Source organism: Balaenoptera musculus, chromosome 2 (assembly GCF_009873245.2).
Source record: "Balaenoptera musculus isolate JJ_BM4_2016_0621 chromosome 2, mBalMus1.pri.v3, whole genome shotgun sequence".
Lineage (NCBI taxonomy): Eukaryota > Metazoa > Chordata > Mammalia > Artiodactyla > Balaenopteridae > Balaenoptera > Balaenoptera musculus.
This window is the reverse complement of record NC_045786.1, coordinates 173,986,409-174,006,108: the sequence shown is the minus strand read 5'-3', so window position 1 is coordinate 174,006,108 and position 19,700 is coordinate 173,986,409. Positions and strand designations below refer to the sequence as shown.

The window sequence follows — 19,700 nt, the reverse complement described above, 5'->3', positions numbered from 1 at the left end:
CCTCGCAGCCCTCTGGCACTGGAGGCACCCAGCAGAAACCAGAGAAGTTCCTGATGAGCAACTGCAGACTTCCCTTCTGTGTGAGGGACGATTCTGGCTTAAAATAACACTCAGAGATGGGTTAAGTGGGTGGGATGTAGAGGGAGCAGGAACATACAAATGGCACAGGGGAAGAGCCGTGGTATGATCGGTCATCTCTTTTCTTGGTGACACCCCCAGGAAGGCCTCTACTCATCACCATAACTAGAAACCACAAGAATGAATATCCAGGGAGCTGGGAGAGAATGTGAGAACCTCAGAGTGTGCAACCACTCAGCCCCATCACACAAACAACCAAAAAAACAAAATAAATCAGCAAGGTGACCAAACCAACGCCAATGGCATCAGAAGTGCCCAACACGGCCCCCAGTCTCCCCTACCCTCACCCCAAGAGATCCAGGTCGTCTCGGCAAGCGTGGTCTGGCCTCCACCCCAAGGTGACCCTGCTCTGTAGGAGGCTCCTGCGCATGACAAAGAGTCAGAGCGGGGGCCACCGTTAACATGCAAGCGAATCTGACGGACCACCTGATTGAACACAGCTCACACGCACTGCCGACCCTCAGGTCGCTACTCTTTCAGCAGTCTGAAATCCAAATGCTACACTGACCGAGCGATTCTTTGTGGCGTGGGACGGAGTACGGCACTAAGCCAAGCGTTTCAACTTGCAGTTTCACATCTGATGGCAAATGTCATGTGATGCGGGGCCTCCTCCTGTACGTCCCAGGAACTTGCACGGTCTGAGCCCCACTTGAGCTGAATGACACCATATGGGCATCAGTTATACAGGCAGCTGGGTGGAGAGTACAGTGCACCGGTCACCTGGACTGCGGGCTCCATTCTCAGCCCACCTCTGGGCCTCGTCTATAAAACAGGAAAGGCTCGGAGAGCTGCCGGACACCAAGGAGGATGGGCCTTGTACAAACCAAACATGGCTTCCCACAGCTGCTGCCTGTTTCAGCCTGGGCCGTCGGGGGACAGGCAGCCACAGGGGAAACTCATGACTGCCTCGTGCTTTCCAGATCTCTCCTGCTTGCGCTCCATCATCATCCTGAGCCTCATCACTCAATGAATACTTATTTTGTGCTGTGTACCAGGCACTACTCTAGGTACTTGGGTTACATGAAAAAAAAGGGCTTACATTCTAGTAAGGGCAGGAGACGAGAGACAGAATAAATCTGTAAATGAGGCTGACGGTCAGGGCGGCAGGAGCAGCAGACGGTGAGAGGACAGAGCTGGGCAAGCAGGCCCGGAGAGGCCAGGGCCGGCCTCGGTGGGGGCGGCGCTGTCGGCTTCCTGTCTGCACGCTCACACCAGGCCTGCTGCTTCTCCCCGTCCTCTGCGGACACTGGCAAAGGCTTGGGGCCAGCAAGGTGGTGGCACAGGCCCGTCAACTTTCCGAACAGCAGGCTCTGAGCCCAGAACTCTACACTTTAGATACTGGGGGAATGTCCTTATGAAGTCTCTGCTGGCAGGGCAGTGTCCCCCCGAGAGCCAGAGTGTGCAGTTCAAGGACTTCTGCGCCTTGGGCAAGCCGGGAGGGAAGGGAAGAGGACCGGCTGGTGTTCTTCTTTACAAAGACCTGCGCCTGTGCGCGCTGCCGTCTTCCAGACACCTGCCAGGCGCCCTGCTCTGCCCTGGCCGTCTGGTGGACCCTGCCAACAACCCAGAGTGAGATACTCTTACAACATGCTGACCTTCTGAGGAGGAAACCTGAGGTTCAGAAGCTGGAATCTGGACACCAGGCTGCCCAGGTCAAGTGCGTACACCTCTAGGCCACGCTGCCCAATTCACTTTTAAACAGGGCTCTGAGTCTGCCTGGAGGGAATCCCGAGGTCCTGCTTCGGCATCCGCCCTGCCCCGGCCTTCCTGGCCGCGCAGTCCCTGCTGCAGCAACTAGCAGGGACTGGCTCAGCGCCCCCGCTGTGGCCAGGGACTCCCCTACTGCCAGAGGACCTTGAGTTCACAAAGGCCTCCTTGCAATGCCCACCCTGCTATCTGTTCTGGGCCACCCCTGAGAGTCTGGCCCAAACACAAAGAAAGGTCTCGGACTCTCCCACCACAACCCACTCTCCACACACATCACATCTCCTCCTCACCAGGTGAGCTCCCTTCCCTGGGGACGTAAGTCTGGCCCAGATGTCCTGCTTGTGCTTTTTTTTTTTTTCCCTGCCGTGCCACACAGCTTGTGGGATCTCAGTTCCCCAACCAGGGACCGAACCCGGGTCCTCAGCCGTGAGAGCGTGGAGTCCTAACCACGGGACCGCCAGGGACGTCCCCCTTTCTGACTGCTGAGGGCTGTGATGCTGCTCTGTCACATACCCCCCACCTCACCAGCGGCCGGGCAGCCACCCTGGGACGCCGCCGCACCACGCAGCGAGCCCTGCCTGTGAGGAAGCGCCACCTCTGGCTGGCTTCTGGTCTCTCCGCGTGGCAAACCAAGACCAACTCACGAAGCTGCTGGATTCTGGCCTCCTCGATGACTGGCAAGGACACCCGGGGTCTGCGCTCGGGGACAGTCACACCTGGACTCACCTGTGCACTGTCAGGACACCTGCAAGGCATGTCACCCTCTTTACGTCGCTCCCTTCAAAGGCAACCATTTCCCTCCCCATTCAAAAGTGGCTGCTGAGCTGTCTAAAGGATCCCATGGCAAGTTAGTAATAAAAACAAAAAACAACCCAACAACAAAAACCAAAAAAAGCAAAGTTCTGGACCCTCTGATCCAAGCCCTTCCTCATTGCTGCTGCCCCTCTTGCCCGAGCCCGGCCACAAGAGAGAGCACTTCACAGACATGCCTCCCACGCCCGTGTCTCCCTGCTGCTGCTCGCGGAAGCCCCAGGTGCTCCGTGGAGCCCATGGTCACCAAGCGTCACTCACTGAGCAAGAACTGCTGGGAGAGGGTACTCCAGGGACAGTTTCCACGGCAACAGTAACTTGTTCATACCGCACATGGAGGGAGATTTTTCTTTTAAACATCATTGTTCTCTAGACTTTTGGAGAAACATATGCTGTGGAAGCGATCACAGTTGTGCTTCTGAAAGTTAGTCATGTTTCTTAACAGTTTTCTGCACGGGTCTTCACTTTTAGAAACGGAAGGACAGCCTGAGAACAAGGCACGTCATTAAGAAACGTTGTCTTGGTTCCTCTGATTTGCCTGATCTAGATGAGAGGAAAGTCGACCTAACTGGAAGATAAGCCTTATTTTCAAGAGTAAGACAACACTCTGATTGTCAGGTAAATAAAACCAGTAGTACTGCCTCGCCAGGTACCTTATCTCACTTCTGAGGGATTCCAGGGAAGTAAATGAGGAAAAAAGTGTGGCTTTGTCTCAAGTAATCCAAGTACTCTAGAATATTCCCTTTCAAAATTCACCGTAGGGGACTTCCCTGGTGGTCCAGTGGTTAAGAATCTGCCTTCCAATGCAGGGGACGTGGGTTCGATCCCTGGTTGGGGAACTAAGATCCCACGTGCCACGGCGCAACTAAGCCCACGTGCCACAACTACTGAGCCCGTGAGCTCTGAAGCCTGCATGCCACACTAGAGAGCCCGCGCTCTGGAGCATGTGCGCAGCTAGAGAGCCTGTGTGCCACAACTACTGAGCCTGTGTGTTTTGGAGCCCGTGTGCCACAACTGGAGAGAAGCCCACGTGCTGCAAAGAGCCTGTGTGCCGCAACAAAAGATCCCGCGTGCTGCAACTAAGACCCAACGCAGCCAAATAAAGTAAAAAAAATTCACTGTATGAAGAATAAAAATGCCATATCCTGAGGACATAGTATCTCAAGGAAGGACATGGGCCCCTCAGTAATGGATGAGATTTCACGTTTTAACCTCAGTAAAGGTAACACTACCTAAGCTGCCACTAAACTCAAACCTTCATCAATAGAGCCTTTTACATACAACCAGTTCAGATGATTTCTGCAGGTGAATACTGGTACTACAAACACAGTTTCTCATTGGATCAGTAACATATTAAGATGCAGATATGGCTTATGACAAATAAGTAACCAAAAATAATATGAACATTTGTGTCTGTATAAAGAGTGGCCATTTCATTAGGGCATGTGGTAAACTAATTTCTCCTAAAGGAGTTTAACTTCTAGTATTCAATTTGTCCTTGAAAACATAAATATGGAAAACAATTTAAAACACGTCTAAGGCAACAGGATCAGAAGAAACTCGGTGCAGCCACACCTTCGCTTGGCAGAGCTCCGCTTCACCCCCGCAGCTCCCGCAGGGCCATCTTGCACAGGAAGTCGTGCACACTGAGCTCTCGGAAAAGTGCATGCTGAAAGGGGATGGGTCTGGAGGAGAAAGAAAAATGCCTCAAGTGAAAAAAGGAGGGGACTTGTTTTGTTTTTTTTCCTGTAATCACAAAGGTTTGAAAGTACCAGTAAGGTGAAAATGACTGGCTCTATTGTTAGGTCAAAGGGCACTGACCCCTCCATCCTTCCCTGACCCTGGCTGGGGACCACAGGCCTGGCGCTCCTCCCACCACAAGGCTCTCCCGCCAGGCCCACCTCTTCTCCCCGTCCTCCCCAGGCACTGTCTCTGGGGCTCAGCACTGGTCCTCTCCTCTGCTCTGATGAGCTTCTCTCTCACTTGCCGAGGGTTCCTGGGGTCTCTCCTCAGTCTCCACCTGTGTGTAAAGGTACCTCAAACTCGATGTGTCCAAACCTGTTCTCCCACCCCCAAACTCTCCCACAACCCGTCCTGTTCCATGGGCAGCAACCCTCTCCTTTCTGCTGCTCCGGCCAAAAACTAGATGGTCATCCTTGGCTTTTTCTCACTTACCCATTTCTAATCCAGGAGTAAATGCAGTTGACTCTTACTTCAAAACATACCCAGAATCCAACCACTGTCTCACCAGGGCAGCATCACCTCTGACCTAATTATGGCCGACAGCCTCCAAATGGCGTTTCTGGCTTCTCCTCACGCCCTGGGATGAATTCGCAACACAGCTGCCAGAACAAGCGTTTGAAAGCCTGAGGCCACTCTTCTTCTTCTGTTTGAACCCCCCAGCTGCTCCCATCTCAGAGTAAAAACACATCTGCATCGCCTCCGTGGCCCAGTTGGCACCCTGACCAAACGCCCTCCACTCTGCTCCAGCTCGCTGGTGCGCTCTGGCCTTGGCCAGACGCTCTTCCGGGACACGTGCGCGGATGCCTCCCTCGCAGCCACGCCGCTGCTCAAGCGCCCCATCCCCGCCCGAGCCCCAGGACCTCTGGAATGCCTGACCCTGCCCTGTGATGTTTTTCATGCCATTTACCACTTTGTTCCATACTAGATACTGTATATTGTTCACTGACTGCTCTCCTATTAGGACATACGCTTTAAGAGGCTAGGGATGTATCCCAAATACCCAAAACAGTGCTCTGCCTGTGGTAGACAGTAAGTATTTGTGACTGAGTGACTGTCCAGACTTTCATACTTGGACCACCACCGACAAACCCAGAACCCAAACAGCACACCAATTAATGTGATAATATCCCTGTGAGATTAAAGCATCAAACTTACTGATGAGTTCATTACCCTCTTTATGTAACCATGTAGGTGTTGGGAAAAGGCTGTTGAGTCTAATTCATGTACTGAACCACAAAGAACAGGAGAGGAAAATTACATACTTCATGGAGAACAAACCCAGAACTGCCAAGGCCTGGCGTTTCTCCACACGGGGGTGTGCCGGGGCTCCCGAGGCTGAGGCTGACGGCCACTCCCGACTCCCATCCTGCTCAGGTCACCAGGAGGGCCATCTTCTCCCTTTATTGCCTTTGGGGAAAAAATATGCTAGAAATCACAAAATGTTGGGATCCACGCTAAGGAAAAAGTGGCCCAGCCTTCGCACACTTTCCATTTGCTTTTGTTCAACTTGGTGGTGGAGGCAAAAACACATACTTTTAAGTCACTGCCTTAATCTGAGTCTTAAATACAGTATTAGAAGACAATGCAAGATTTTACTGAGAAAAAGTGAATTTTTAATTATCTTGTGAATCTACTTAGAAAAACACACACAAGCAATGTTCACAACTATAAATTTAAACCTTTTGCACTAAAAAAAAAACACGAAACAACAAACACAAAACCACAGGCATGAACTGTAAACCTGCATTAATTACCAACTAGTCTTAAAGTTAATTCTTAGTAGTAATTCAGTATTTTCCTCCTTGGCAATTTTAATGTTTTAGCACCAAATAATCTCCCACAGAGGTACTCGTAACAACTCTGGTTGCCAGTGTAAGGAGATGCTTCCGTAGCACTACTTCACACACACACCGTCCACTCTCACACCCGCACAGACAGGAGGCACGTGGAGATGGATGTCACACGCTGACTTTCAGGGCAATGGAAATAAGACAGAGGGCACACGTGTCACACGTCTTTAATGTAGTGCATTCGTAGAAAAAAGGCCAGCTTTCGCTCCCAGGCGTGCTCTCGTCCTTATATTTTAATATCATGATTTAGAAGATGCAGACGTTATTGCCTAAATATTATTCTATACATTTCCATCAGTGTTCAGGAAAACACTTTAAATTGCTACTTAATTTACACCATAATTACTGGGTTACAGCTTTAGCTCATTGGCAATTTTGGAAGCGATATTTTTGAAAGCTATGGACGTCCCTGATATCCGCTTAAACCGGACCCCGTTCAGAGACAGTCTTGGCAGCTTGCACACTTCCATCTCCCACTGCACGAGGCTCTCCGCGTGCCCGTCGCCGTGGACACAGAAGAGCAAGAAGCGCTCTCTCTGCTCGTAGTCACAGTTATTGGCGTCCAGCACTTTGCGGATTTCCCGCATCATGTCATTGGGATCCATGGAACTAGTGGTTTTCATGCTCCAGGTAAAGCGCAGGGAACGAGGTTTTGCTTCTTTGTTTTCCTCCTTTTGCTCAGCAGATACGTTGCGACTGAAAGGCACAGTGGCAGGTTTATTCTTAATTGCACAGGAAAACCCACCTTTTCTACTCTACCCAGCTCATGACCAACATCTTCGATACAGCATAATAAATGACTTCCACGTTTTTCCCGCATAGGCTCATGGTTGGTAGTCTGTTCCTTTGCTAAGAAGTACTCACCTATTTCTCCACAACCCCCTTCCCGTCCCAATCATAAGCCACAGATGGAAAAAATCTACCAGGCCGAAAAATCTGCACCAGTCATCCGGTGAAAATCAAGAACGTAATTTGTTGAACAGAACCCTTGGGAGCAGGCAAAGCGGAGAGCGAGCGAGCACGTCTCCAGAGCCCAGCCCTCGCCATCCAGGCTGGCTGCCGGCGGCAAGGGGCCGCAGGGCCCTTCACAGCCCAGCTCAGGGGGGTGGCGGCGGCAGCCCAGCCAGCAGGTCCGCTTGGCCTGGCTGCTTCTCCTAGCACAACCTTTAAAGATCCGATCCATCATAACCTCCACTGTGACTGTTACTCAGGACAACCAGTGACTCAACGCAGCTGAAAATCGCTTTCCCGGCAAACGGCCCCAGATGCTGAGCACAGCTAGGGAAGGGGGTGGGCCGTTCTCTCAGTCCCCTACTACCACCTTAGCATTTTTCCTTCTACTTCGGTAATTTAAACTTCCAATTTCACAGTTAAAAAGAATTCTTAGATGACACTACCTTACTACTGAAATAGGAAAATGAAATGTTGAGGCTTACTCAAACTGTACAGATTCACAAGGTGTAGGCTGTGATCCCAGGCACGGCTCTCTCAGGAACTCCAACAGGCACCTACCATCTCACTGCTCTGCGGTATTTAATCATTACTGCCACAAACCGTTACTGACATTCTCAATTCGGAGGGTGAATACCTAACACGCTTGTGCATTAAAAACTCACAGTGTATGTATGTTAAATACACTCAATCCTATGGCAAATTCATCAGAGCTGAGAGTGGGCCATAGGTTTTACTATGTATATAACTCTCCCTGTCATCCACCTGCTAACAGAATATTCAGTTTGGTTCACACCTACCAAAACTGTTTGAAAGCTTCCTAAGTATAAAATGCTGTTAAATACTAAATAGGTTACAAAAAAAAGCAAAAGCTCTCTAAGCTGGGGTCAGGGGAGGAAAGACTAAAACACAAGGAAACAGCAATAGCACAGGTAAGGCACGGGCAGTCAGCTAGAGTCCCAGAGAGGTGGAGCCCGCCTGACGGGAGGAGTGCAAAAGAAGGGAGGAGTGGAGCTCAGGGAAAGGCAGGGGGGAAGACGAGAAAACAGCTTCGGGGCGGGGTGGGGTGGGCAATGGCATCTGAGAAGAGCTACGAAGAGCCCATGGGATTTCAACAACATGATTGAGGTGGGAGAAAGTCTGTGTCTAGAGCAGAGGAAATCTCTTAAGTGAAGGCAAGGAGGTATGGAAAGCACAGAACATGTCGAGGGACCCATGGACTGGAGCTGAGGGCGCAGTCCCCCCCCCCCTCCCCCGACAGCCGCTGGCGTTTACTGAGCCCTTGATCCTCAGCACACCAGGAGGTGGGTTCTGTGAGTCCCTCCCAACTATGGCTGGGGAGACAAACTCAGGGCAGCTAGACTTGCTCAAGGGCAGGTTGGGGGATGCTGCCTGACTCTCACCCCGAACTTCTATATCAACTGAGGGATTTGTGTGGGGGGGGAAACTGGGGCTGCTGAGGCCACACAGGGACTTGTATGGACATGGTCGGCCAGGCGATGGGGCCACTGCAGGTTTTCATTCAGGGTAGTCATATGATCAGAGCTGTGTTTTAGGAAGACCAGGAAGAGAGCAAATGGGCTAACAAGGACCTGAAACAGCATGGTGGCGACTGGCATAAAAAAGGGCTCAAGTGGAAGAAATCTGGAGTCCTGAGCCCATCTGGTGACTCCCCCCGCCGCCATATCCATGCAATGACAGGTACAGAAAATTTAAAAGCAAAACACTCAACTACATAATCACTCTTTTTTTTTGGCCGCACTGCACGGCTTGTGGGATCTTAGTTCCCCGATCAGGAGCTGAACCTGGGACCTAGTGAAAGCACAGAGTCCTAACCACTGAATTCCCTACATAATCATTCTCAAAAAAAAAAAAAAAAAAAAAGACATCTAATTTGAAATATGAAAATTCTCCTAGGGAATTTCCTAGAGGTCCAGTGGTTAGGACTCGGCGCTTTCACTGCCAGGGCCGGGGTACAATCCCTGGTCTGGGAACTAAGATCCCACAAGCCACGTGGCGCAGCCAAAAAAAAAAAAAAAAATTCTCCTAAATATTCTGCTTTCATTCCTTGAGACTACAACTATGCCAAGAGTTCTCACCAGGTCGACAATGCTCCAGACTCCCAGACCTCACCTCGGGTCAGGAGAGCTCAGGCAGGAGGAATGCGTTTTTGTTTTTTTTTTTAATTACAAAAGGAAATTTATTTCAAAAGCATAAGGGAACATTTACATTTGAACAAGGGTATATACAGGTGTCTCGCAAAAGAAAACTAATCCATGGCATGAAGTTTTTTGTTCAAATTTTTGAAACAGAAATAACCTAAGTTGTGCACTATTGCCTTAGGAAAGGGAAGGGGAACAATGAGGTGGTAAAGGAAGGAACACAGTCAACTTAATATCAAACTTTAGAAAGTAAAGTCACTTCTGCTCAGCTTTGAGTTTACAAATATTAAAAAGAAAAAGAGGGAAAAATTACACTTAATGTTCAAATTTATATAACTGTAGTCCCAAAACAGCATCTATACTTGAAATGGCTTTAGGCCACTGGCTGATCTGCCGCTGAGGTCCAGGCTACCTGGTCACAGTTTTCAAATGGCAATTCCACGTTCCTATGCCTAGGAATGCGTATTTTAATACCCAAACACCAGTGAGAACCCAGGTGGGGCTGGGACCCGAGGCTTCCACCAGCAGGTGGCTGCAGCACTCCAGCGCCCTCATGTGGCTGCCAGGTGCCGGCGGCAGCAGCAATGCTTCCTGACCACATACTGCTGGTGGCACTAAGCAATCCCACTTGGAGCAGGGATAGATGCAGAACGTTCAGGAAAGGGTGTTGCCTCTGCCGCAGAAATGAGGTAAATACCTATAAAATATTTTAAGTAAAAATCGTTTCCCTCACCTTGAGCCCTCATATCTCCCGTTCCTCTCATATTCAGTTGGAAGCCTCAATGAATAGAATGTAGAAGCACAGAGAAGTGGGAAAGAGAAAAGATATCTTACACACCAGTACATGACCAACCCAAATATAAACACAGACATCATAAAATGAACAAATCCAAAGCACTTTTTGGTCACCAGCTGAGCTTATTAAAACTCGTACTCTTGTAGGTGTGACTCTGCCAGAGGCCGTCCCCATGTGCTCACGAAGGCCGTGCAGGAGGCTGGCTGCACACCTGCTTCACATACACAACAGGTAGTCCTGCCCAGCTCTGGAATCTGCGCACACTCACGGCCTTCAACTGGAGGTATTCTTTTTAATCACTACCCAAAGTATAGTGGGTTTCCAATTAAATAATCATGGAGTGGAGTTTCCCACAGGAAGAAAGCACTCTTTCCACGGTTTCTGATAAAGAGCTCATGTGAGCAAAGCCTCTCCGTGACCCACTGGTGGCCTCCACATAAACACCCACACCCTGGCCCTCCGGTGGGCTGAGAGGAGCAGGCACGGCGCGGCTGCAGCGGCAGCTCCTCCCCTCAAGGGCGTGTGTGTGTCCCGAGACAGCGAGCAACGCTTCTGGTCTCTTGAGCGTCACCACCAGAAAACTATCTACCTAGTAAGAATAACATTTACTGCAGCGCTTTCAGTAAAAATGAGACATACTTTCTTCAGAGGTTGGTGGAAAGTGCCTTTTAGATACAATACTATTCACTCTTCAACTCTTGGAAAATATTAAAACATTTCTGCTGTACAGTTGCCCACGTCCGAATTTCTGAAAAACCCCAACAAATGAGGTTGTAGGTGCGAATTTTACATTTATTTCCAGTATCAGGATATTAGCTGATTTATCTGTCACTTTAAAGCCTTCTGCTAATGCAATCCTTCATGAAATAAAAAACGACAGCTGACACAATTACCACTTACCGTTTGCATGCTTGAGGCTAATCATTAATTGCACATTGTTACTGAACATCTCATTCTTCAAACAGAAGCATGCTAAGTGTTATTAGTATGAAGACAGAATTATTTGGATGCTAAATAATTCTACCAAAGGAAGAAAATGCACAGAGCATGCGTAGGCCTCTTGTTACATGGGTGCCACAGTCCCTTTAAAAATGCCTGACAGAGTTAATCTCTTTCTTTCCAGCTTCCTTTCAAAGAAGTATTTAGTTCTCAGCAGAAAGTTTAGTGTTTAAGGAAAAAAAACAGGGCTAGAAAGCCAAACCTGATGTTAATTGCAGGAGCCATTTCAGGGTGAGGATTGAAAAAAAAATGTGTATATATAAATCCTACCTTTTGATAAACCTGAATGACATGTTTCTAAAAGAAATTAAGCCAAAAAAAAACATTAACAAAAATGAGTTGCACAAGTTAAATAGTCAATTACAGATAGAACAAAAAACAGCAAGTAAAACAGGGCTCCTCTCCTGTCCAATGAACAATGAAACAGCGACATTTGATGAAAAAGTAAAATTATCACAAATAATTGAGTATGTGATCTTTTAAACAGAAATATTAAAAAATCTGTACTTGTAAGAAAAAATTTAGCAGTAAACATTGACATTAACTATAATTAAATGTTTTAAGGTTCTTCAGATGGGTATACCTTAAGATAATAAAATTCAACATTTTGTGTTAAAGTCATTTGCAATGTACTAGAAATAAAATAACATTCCTCAACTTTCTTCAGAATATCTTATGAACAAAAATATCACCTTATACAGAAACATTAAAAATTTCATTATAAAAATATTTATCCATGAAGAGAATCATTACGTATTTCAGGAAGATGATTTAGACATTAACAGAATGTCTGTTACAGTGGTTTCGTATAAATCACTTTTTAAGAAAAAAAGTCATTGGAGGTTAGGTTTTTTTCCCTTCCAGTTTTTTTTTTTTTTTCCCCTTCCAGTTTTGATATAACTGACATACAGCACTGTAATAAGTTATTGGGAGTTTAAAATGAAGTAGACTTTTCAGAGCTTTAGATATCAAAATGAATGAAAATTAAATGACAACAGTGGGGGGTTCATTTTTATGTTTTATGTAATAAACAGAAAGCTGTATTTAAAAGAAGTGACTCTGCTCGTTAAAAAAAAATTTAAGGAGATGCTTAGGTTGTGCTGAACGGAATTTGACAAAAGAAATTTCAAACTATGGCTCAGGCTTGTATGATCATGCAATAAGCATTCCTGGGTGAGTGTGAGCTGGGCTTGTCAAGCTATCTCTAAATCTCAGTTCTGAGACAGAGCACAGGAGGCACTCAAATGTACCTGAGGATTGACTGAATTAATAACTTCCTTCGTTGTTTTTTTCCCCTAATTTGGGATGACTTTTGCATTGCTTCAGATACCTACCAATTTTAAAAGTATCTAACTGCTGGAGATAACCGCCAATCACTCCATAATCAGATCAAAAGTAGCATACAGCAGGATTACACACAGTAGGAAAGATCATGCACGTGAAAATTGATTAAAAGGCCTTTAAAACGTATTTTCATTTCCGAATTTTCAACCTGAGAAAAGTCAAGGGGACTGCTCAGGTACCATAGGACTGACTTTCTTAACGTTTCCTCCCTTAAATCCCTTGAGGTATAAAGAGGAGGAAGCTGCGGGCTTAAGGCTCTCACACGCCACCCGGGACCACGTGGATGACTGAGGAGCACAGAGGCACCTGCGATTCCGCCCGGGCTGTCCCGCCTGCAGAGTATGGGCGACTCTGAGCGCCCTGAGCCCATAGCTCTCTAAAGCTCTCACAACATCCAGGGCACAGCCAGGAGCAGAGGGTGAGTTTTCTGATGCCAGTCCCACCACGTCACAGCAGGTCTCCTTGCGGCATCTATGTGCCAACACCTGAGCCTTTCTGGCACTAGAACTTTAACCCTCACAATTATTGTTAGGAGAGGATAAGAAGTGATGCTGCGGCAGCAAGAACTCTGACTGCGTTTAAGAACGAACCGACTACAGCTGAAGTACAGCACCAAGGGAGGCCACAGGTCTCAGTGTGCAAACTAACAAACAGAAGACTTTCTGTAAAAATTTTGGGGTGGAAATTATAAAATCAGATGACCCCCTCTAGAATATTTTCAACAAGAAGGCTCAGCCTTCAATTTCAATTCAAATACATGAAATAAATTTAATTAGAAAATGTGGGAAAAGGACTCACGTCTGTAACAGTGCTTTACCGTTTTCTGCCAGGGACACTACATAGTGGGTTCAAGGCTCTTCTGGAGCCACGGATCTGACTCAGCACTCTTCTGCTGTAGGATCTTGAACATGTGCCTTAATCTCTCTGAACCTTGCCTCCAGTTTCTTCTATGAAACTGGGACAATGTCTATTCCACAGGGTAGATTATGGAGATTAAATGAGTGTGTGAGAGAGAATGCATGTGTGTGCATACACACATACTTATTTATGTATATAAAATGAGTATTCCTACATCTATAAATCTACACACATCTCTTTAGCTTAGCACATAGGAAGTATTCAGTATATTGTGGCTGATGCTATTTTTATCAATGATAGTATTAAGATGACCAAAAAAAACCACGAAGGAGGCAAACAAATAAATTCAAGGATTTTAATGATGTGCAAGGCTTTAAAGAGCCCATTATTGACCAAAATGTAAGGACACAAAGCTGATTGTCCTGTGACTGAAGCTTAGACAGACCTGACTGCCACACATCCCTTCTGTGCTCGGGAATCAGAGGGCAAAATATCAGTTAACATTAAGCAGCCTAGGCTCCAAGGAAGGAGCTAAGGCACAGGGTGGCTGGGGATAGCACCTGGGATGACTCTGAAAGGAAGCAATGCGTTATTTTGGGGGTCATCAGACTCTTCTTGGGTTGAACCCATTGTCTCTCTTGCTGGCCACAAATGGGTGCCCCAAATCTGGCAAGGCCCTTCAGACGATTCTGCTCTTCTGCCCAGCCCAGAATGGGATGTCTCAGCAAAGGGGCTAAGAGAATAATAGGGTAGACCAGAAACTCTGGACTCCTCTGACCTCTAGTCAATGCTAGTGGATATCAGAAGTCCTCCCTAATCTGGTATTTGACATCCTGACAACGAACAGATCATCTGGGGAAAGACAGTTTAATGTGACTTGTCTAAGTTTTAGATGACTGATTTAAGATAAAATTACTGGGGGAGACTGAAAAGTGATATTTAGCTTACAGGTTAAATAAAGAAGACGGCATGGAACAGATCAGTAGGCTAATGGGCCACAGGGAGTCAGAGAAGAGAGGAGGAGGACGTGTATCATTTTAGACTCTGGGAAGACCCCACTGTTGTTCTGTGCAGAAGACACAGGTGATGAACCACAAGGTCTGTAACAGGCAAAACCTGCAGGACACCTCAGACAGACTAATCCACAGAGAGGCTTAAGTTCAAAGAATTTCCTCTGGGTGTCCTGGAACTGCAGGGGCTCCCAGGTTTCCTGGCTAAAGGTGCCTTTGCTTATAATGCAGAGTGTTATCTTTTCTTTTTCCTCTTATAGCAGCCAATGTTTCTAGGCTTTGCAACTGCTAGACTAGATTCTGGAAATAAAGTTAAAAGTACCTCAAGGGACCTTTAGAGATTCCCCAAGGCCCCAACTGACAGTCTACAGGACATACAAAAGATTTTATACATGACCAGATACTAGCTTCTTCCTGAGAATAAGGCAAGGATTTTATCTCCAAAGCTATTCAATATAGAATGTTACCTTCTTCTCATTATAACTCAGGCCAACAGAGAGAACAACTTCAAGACTGAAGCTCTAAGAAACTTAGTGCTCCTCAACAACACTGGAATGCAACGAGACAAGAGGAAATGTCTCTCTCCTCCGTGTCTAGGGACGATTACACCATACACGTCTTCCTCAGTGGCTACTTATGGGGCGCCAGCCCCTGGACTACACTGGATCTGGGGTTTTGCTAAACTGAAGTGCACACACCGTGTAGAGAGATGTGAGATTAAAAGGAAAAGTAATTAAACAACAACAACCTCCCAAGTGCTAGAGAACTTTTAGTGTTGTGAAAAGACTCTGAGCTCTATAATTTCTCTTCTGAAAGGTTTTAAAAGTATAGCGTTAGATATGCAAACCAGAACAATGTGAGCTAAAGACAAAATGAAAAGCATCTGGGCAGTGGCTTCACACAACGAGGAAGACGACACTTCTCCTTTTGCCCTTGTGTTTGCTCCAACCAGCACCACCTAGGCACTTACCTCCTTGTGAGTTTGGAAGTTAATTTACTAAAAAGATTAGTGGAGCCTCGGCTTCGAGTCTGCGACAATGGTGTGGCTTCATGGGACAGGCTGGGTGAAGCAGGCGGGCCGTTATACGTGGCAGTGCGCCGCTCCCGGGGCTGGCCGTGGAAAGTGCTACGACTGGCAGTGCCTCTTGGGAAGCGGGTTCGATCTGGGGTGGTGGTGCTGCTAATACTGTGTGTTGAAGCAACTGGAGCTCTCTGGTCAGGAATAGTGCTTTGAGATCAGAAAATGACAGATTCTTAGATCTCTGTTCACAAAACCCTGGCTTTGTAGCAAACATGGCACACAAACATTTACAATCACAATATACCTTTGATATAGAGTGGAGAAAACCAGTTATATAAATCCAGATCCAAGGGGTATTTTATAGGACTTAGGAGCAAAAGGTAAGTTAAATGGCAAAGGGTACCAAAGGAATAGTACATAAACAAAACCTCATGGAGTTTAAGGGAACAGTACACACATATTTTCAAGGACAAGATTAATGCAGGGAAATTCTAGAACAAAGAACAGCTAACTCAAGCTTTTTTTCCTTTGCTTCCCTCTCAAATTGCTTACATGCAGAGAACCTTGCCAATACAAAAGAAATAAAGGCTATGCAGGTGAAATTGAAGAATAGGCAACTAAAAAGTTTTGGAAGCACAAAAATGGCATAAGTACTGTAAAATTCCACATGCTGAAAGCAACTTGGAAAGAAGGGGGAATTTCTTACACCCTTTATAATATGCAAAGGCATGAAGACACAAAGATGACCAGGGACACCATGAGACAGGATGCGCTTAACTAAAACCACACATAGGAAGGACACTTTGTAGACAACTGGAACAAAATCTTGGACTATAAAATCCACAGCACAAAATTAAGAAGCAGTGGGTACACATTAGTTTCACAAGGAATGTGCATTTTTCTTACATAGCCTTGAAGTTATCTCCTTCACTGTCTATTGGAGGTAACATCATCCTGGGGCGCCCAGAGCCTGACATGGACATCGACTTGTGATGTCGCAGCCGACAGGTGGAAGATGTCTTACAAACAGAGGCAGGGCTAGCTGCGTAAGCGAACATTTCCATCAGGCTGGGAGGGGGTTTGGGTTCAGGCAGAGGCAGAAACAACAGTATGATGGACTAGTGACAAAAAGAGCAACTCTTGTTCAAAGCATATAACCTTCCTCCCCAAACCATCTCGTCTTTGTCAAGGAACAAAAATCTCTTAAACCTGTTTTGGGGATTCTGGAGCAATTGCTAATCTGTATCTGCTTTTTTTAAAACAGCAATTTAAAAAGTTTATTAGCTTTAAAGAAAAGAAAATAACATCATACATGTTTGAATATTTATGTGAGAGGGACGATCTCTTCTGAGCTATGTATAAAATTAAGCCTACCCTAAAAGAGATGCCTCCATTCAAATCAAAGTGAATCTATAATATGAGCACACTATGCTCTTGACCTGTTCCCAAAGCACACTGTCATATTTTAAATGGACTAGTAAAATCACAGGTATAGTAGTAACTAGTTGTATTTATCAAAGTATCCTACGTTGTTTAAATATCCTATGTTGTTTGTATTTATCAAAGTATCCTATGTTGGGCTTCCCTAGTGGCGCTAGTGGTTAGGAATCTGCCTGCCAATGCAGAGGAGACGGGTTCGAGCCCTGGTCCAGGAAGATCCCACATGCCGCGGAGCAACTAAGCCCGTGCGTCACAACTACTGAGCCTGTGCTCTAGAGCCCGCGAGCCACAACTACTGAGCCCCCGCGCCACAAACTACTGAAGCCCAAGCGCCCAGAGCCTGTGCTCTGCAACAAGAGAAGCCACCACAGTGAGAAGCCCGTGCACTGCAACAAAGAGTAGCCCCCGCTCGCTGCAACTAGAGAAAGCCCGCGCGCAGCAACGAAGACCCAATGCAGCCAAAAATAAAATAAATAAATTTACTAAAAAAAAGTATCCTGTTGTTAAAACCTTCCTACTCAAAGGACTTTCACTTCTTTATAAACAACACTCAGAATTCCTAAGGGGTCAACAGAGCCCCATTTTTCAAGGTGGGAAAACTAATAAGAGCGCATTAACTGTTTATAGACAGAAAAAGAGGAACAGAAGTGGCTACATGTCTGCAGTTTCACCTGGCACAGACAGCTATGGGACAAAACTACCTAAGGGAGTTTCCCCATCCTTAATTCCAGCTCAGTCATTGTGTCCTTGGAATTTCAAAGGGGCAGTTTCTTTCCTTTAAAAGATAATCAGGGATTTAGAATTCTGATCATACTCTTTCAGTGACTTTCTACAGAAATCCTTTCAAAGCCCAAAACCTAGAAACATCAGGTTCTTTCCCTCATGCCCCACATCCAGAGCAACTGGGACATCTTGTTGGTGTCAACTTCCTAACAGCACTTCAACGAGCCTGGGCCTCCCTACCTCTACTCTGAGGGTTTTCGTGCAGCGCTTCACCTCTCCCACAGGCCCAATCCTAACTCATCTGTCTTTACTGGTCTCCAATTTCACACTTTCCAATCTGTCTACCATACAGCTGTGAACTTTCTAAAGCACAAACCTGACCTTGTCACTCATTGCTTTTAACCATGCAAAAGCACACTGCGTCTTCAGGATAAAGTTCAAACTCCTCACCCTGGCATCCAAGTCGCATCCTCAGGTGCCCACAGCTCGGCCCCTGCCACCTCTCCAGGCTTGACCTTCCACTGTTACCTCCCGGAACTAGACTTTCGGGCCCACCTGATGATGTGCAGTCGCTTGGTCGTGCATCAGGTCAAAGAACTTTTGCAGGAGCTATTCTCCGTGTCTGGAGAGCTGGCATCTTTCTATTTGCATCAAAATTCAACCCAGAGGTCATCCCCTCCATGAAGTCTCCACCGGTGCCCTCTCCCAGCAGGAGTGACTCATTCCACTCTATGTATTCAGTGCAGGCACCTGCTACTGCACACCACACTGTACCACAGTGACTCCTGTCTGCTCATGCGCCCTGGAAGCACGGCCTGCAATCTCATCGTGTCCCCGGGGTCTCCTAACTGAAAAGGTACATTAATGAAATGAGCCACTGGAATTCTAACAGTCCCAATATGAAGGAGACAGGTCTTTGTAATAAACTGCTCAAGAAGATCTGCTTGTCCCTGCGTTTCTGTTTGACAATCCTGCCCTCTCACTTGGGGGAGTGGCTTATAAAGATTAAACACAGATTCACTTTTGTGTTTTCCCCAGTCTTTTCCTTTGGCAAAAACACCTGAATTCTGTTTTGGTAGAAATAGGTTCTTGGTCTCTCGATGTCGTTGACTCCACCCCAGACTTTCCCAGCTACCCTGGCCAGTGACAGATTAAGAGATGGGCACATGGCCAGAGCCAGACCAACAGGGCCCCAGAAGACAGCCCCAGGGCTTCTGCTTGAGCAGAGCTGAGTGTGGGAAGATGTCAAGGCGGATGCTGCTGAGCCCATCAAGGAACTCCTGCAGAAGAAGCAGAACTATGAGATGAACCCTCACTCTATCCCTGGACTCTTTTAGTTATAGGAATTCACAGATGCCCTTTTTCATTTAAACTTGTTTGGACTGGGTTTCTGTCACCTGCAACACAGAGAGTCCTAAGTGATTCAACTATCTGAAGAAATGCTTTGTTGTTTCCAATATGCACGTACAGACATACATACACATAGATACATATAATTTTACTTTAATAAGTTACAGATAAATACAACTGTCTTTTGTGCTCTATTACCTGTTCCGAGCAGGTCAAGAGTTGTCAAACACACTTTATCCCCCTGCCCAGCTGCTGATGTTCTCTTGCCCAAATTAGGAGCTAAGATCAATAGATGCATTAAAAAAAAAGCAGGGGAAGAAAAGGAGGCAGGGGTTATTTGGCATCTTCCCTGGAGAATATAAATGGGCCCAAAGACTCTGGATAAGGAAATGGCTTTCCTCGTCCAGAGCAGGGAGATGCTCGGTCTTTTCCCCGTGAGGCCATTGCTCCCTGGCTGGACAGTGAAGGCAAGATTGTGTGGACCGACGCTTTGCAACAAAAAACTGACCCTCCTTAGAGTCAGAGGCCTTCTTAAAAAGGAAGTGTAAATTGATATATTCATTACAAATTATTAAATATTTACATAATCTTAAAGGCAATTTTAAATGAATTATTTCTTTAGAAATTTAATCATGTCACATTACGAGTTCCATAAAGCAAGCAACAAAACAGATATGGTTTTTTTGACTTCTAAAGTAGGCCTAGCACCTCAATTTAGGAAACAGTAAACTCAATAAATGTTTGCTGAGTGTCAAGTCTGTACAAACTCACAAAAATTCTCTTTACAACATACAACCC

At 46.4% G+C, this 19,700-nt stretch overlaps 1 protein-coding gene across 16 annotated transcripts in view; it reads right to left on the bottom strand.

The window, feature by feature from the left end:
• Window positions 1-5,988: 5,988 nt before the first annotated feature.
• MARK3 (microtubule affinity regulating kinase 3) overlaps window positions 5,989-19,700 on the bottom strand; it is a 107,865-nt gene continuing 94,153 nt past the window's right edge. For 2 of the 16 annotated variants that reach the window (XM_036841434.1, XM_036841449.1), the window contains 5 exons: window positions 16,296-16,457; window positions 15,339-15,596; window positions 11,427-11,453; window positions 10,095-10,139; window positions 6,015-6,944 (listed from right to left, as the gene is read on the bottom strand). In XM_036841434.1, the coding sequence (XP_036697329.1) occupies window positions 6,599-6,944; window positions 10,095-10,139; window positions 11,427-11,453; window positions 15,339-15,596; window positions 16,296-16,457 (838 nt within the window). In that variant the 3' untranslated portion in view covers window positions 6,015-6,598. Of the gene's footprint in view, window positions 6,945-10,094; window positions 10,140-11,426; window positions 11,454-15,338; window positions 15,597-16,295; window positions 16,458-19,700 lie in introns of all 16 variants that reach the window. The other 14 variants (XM_036841446.1, XM_036841438.1, XM_036841437.1 and 11 more) reach the window with 14 other exon arrangements.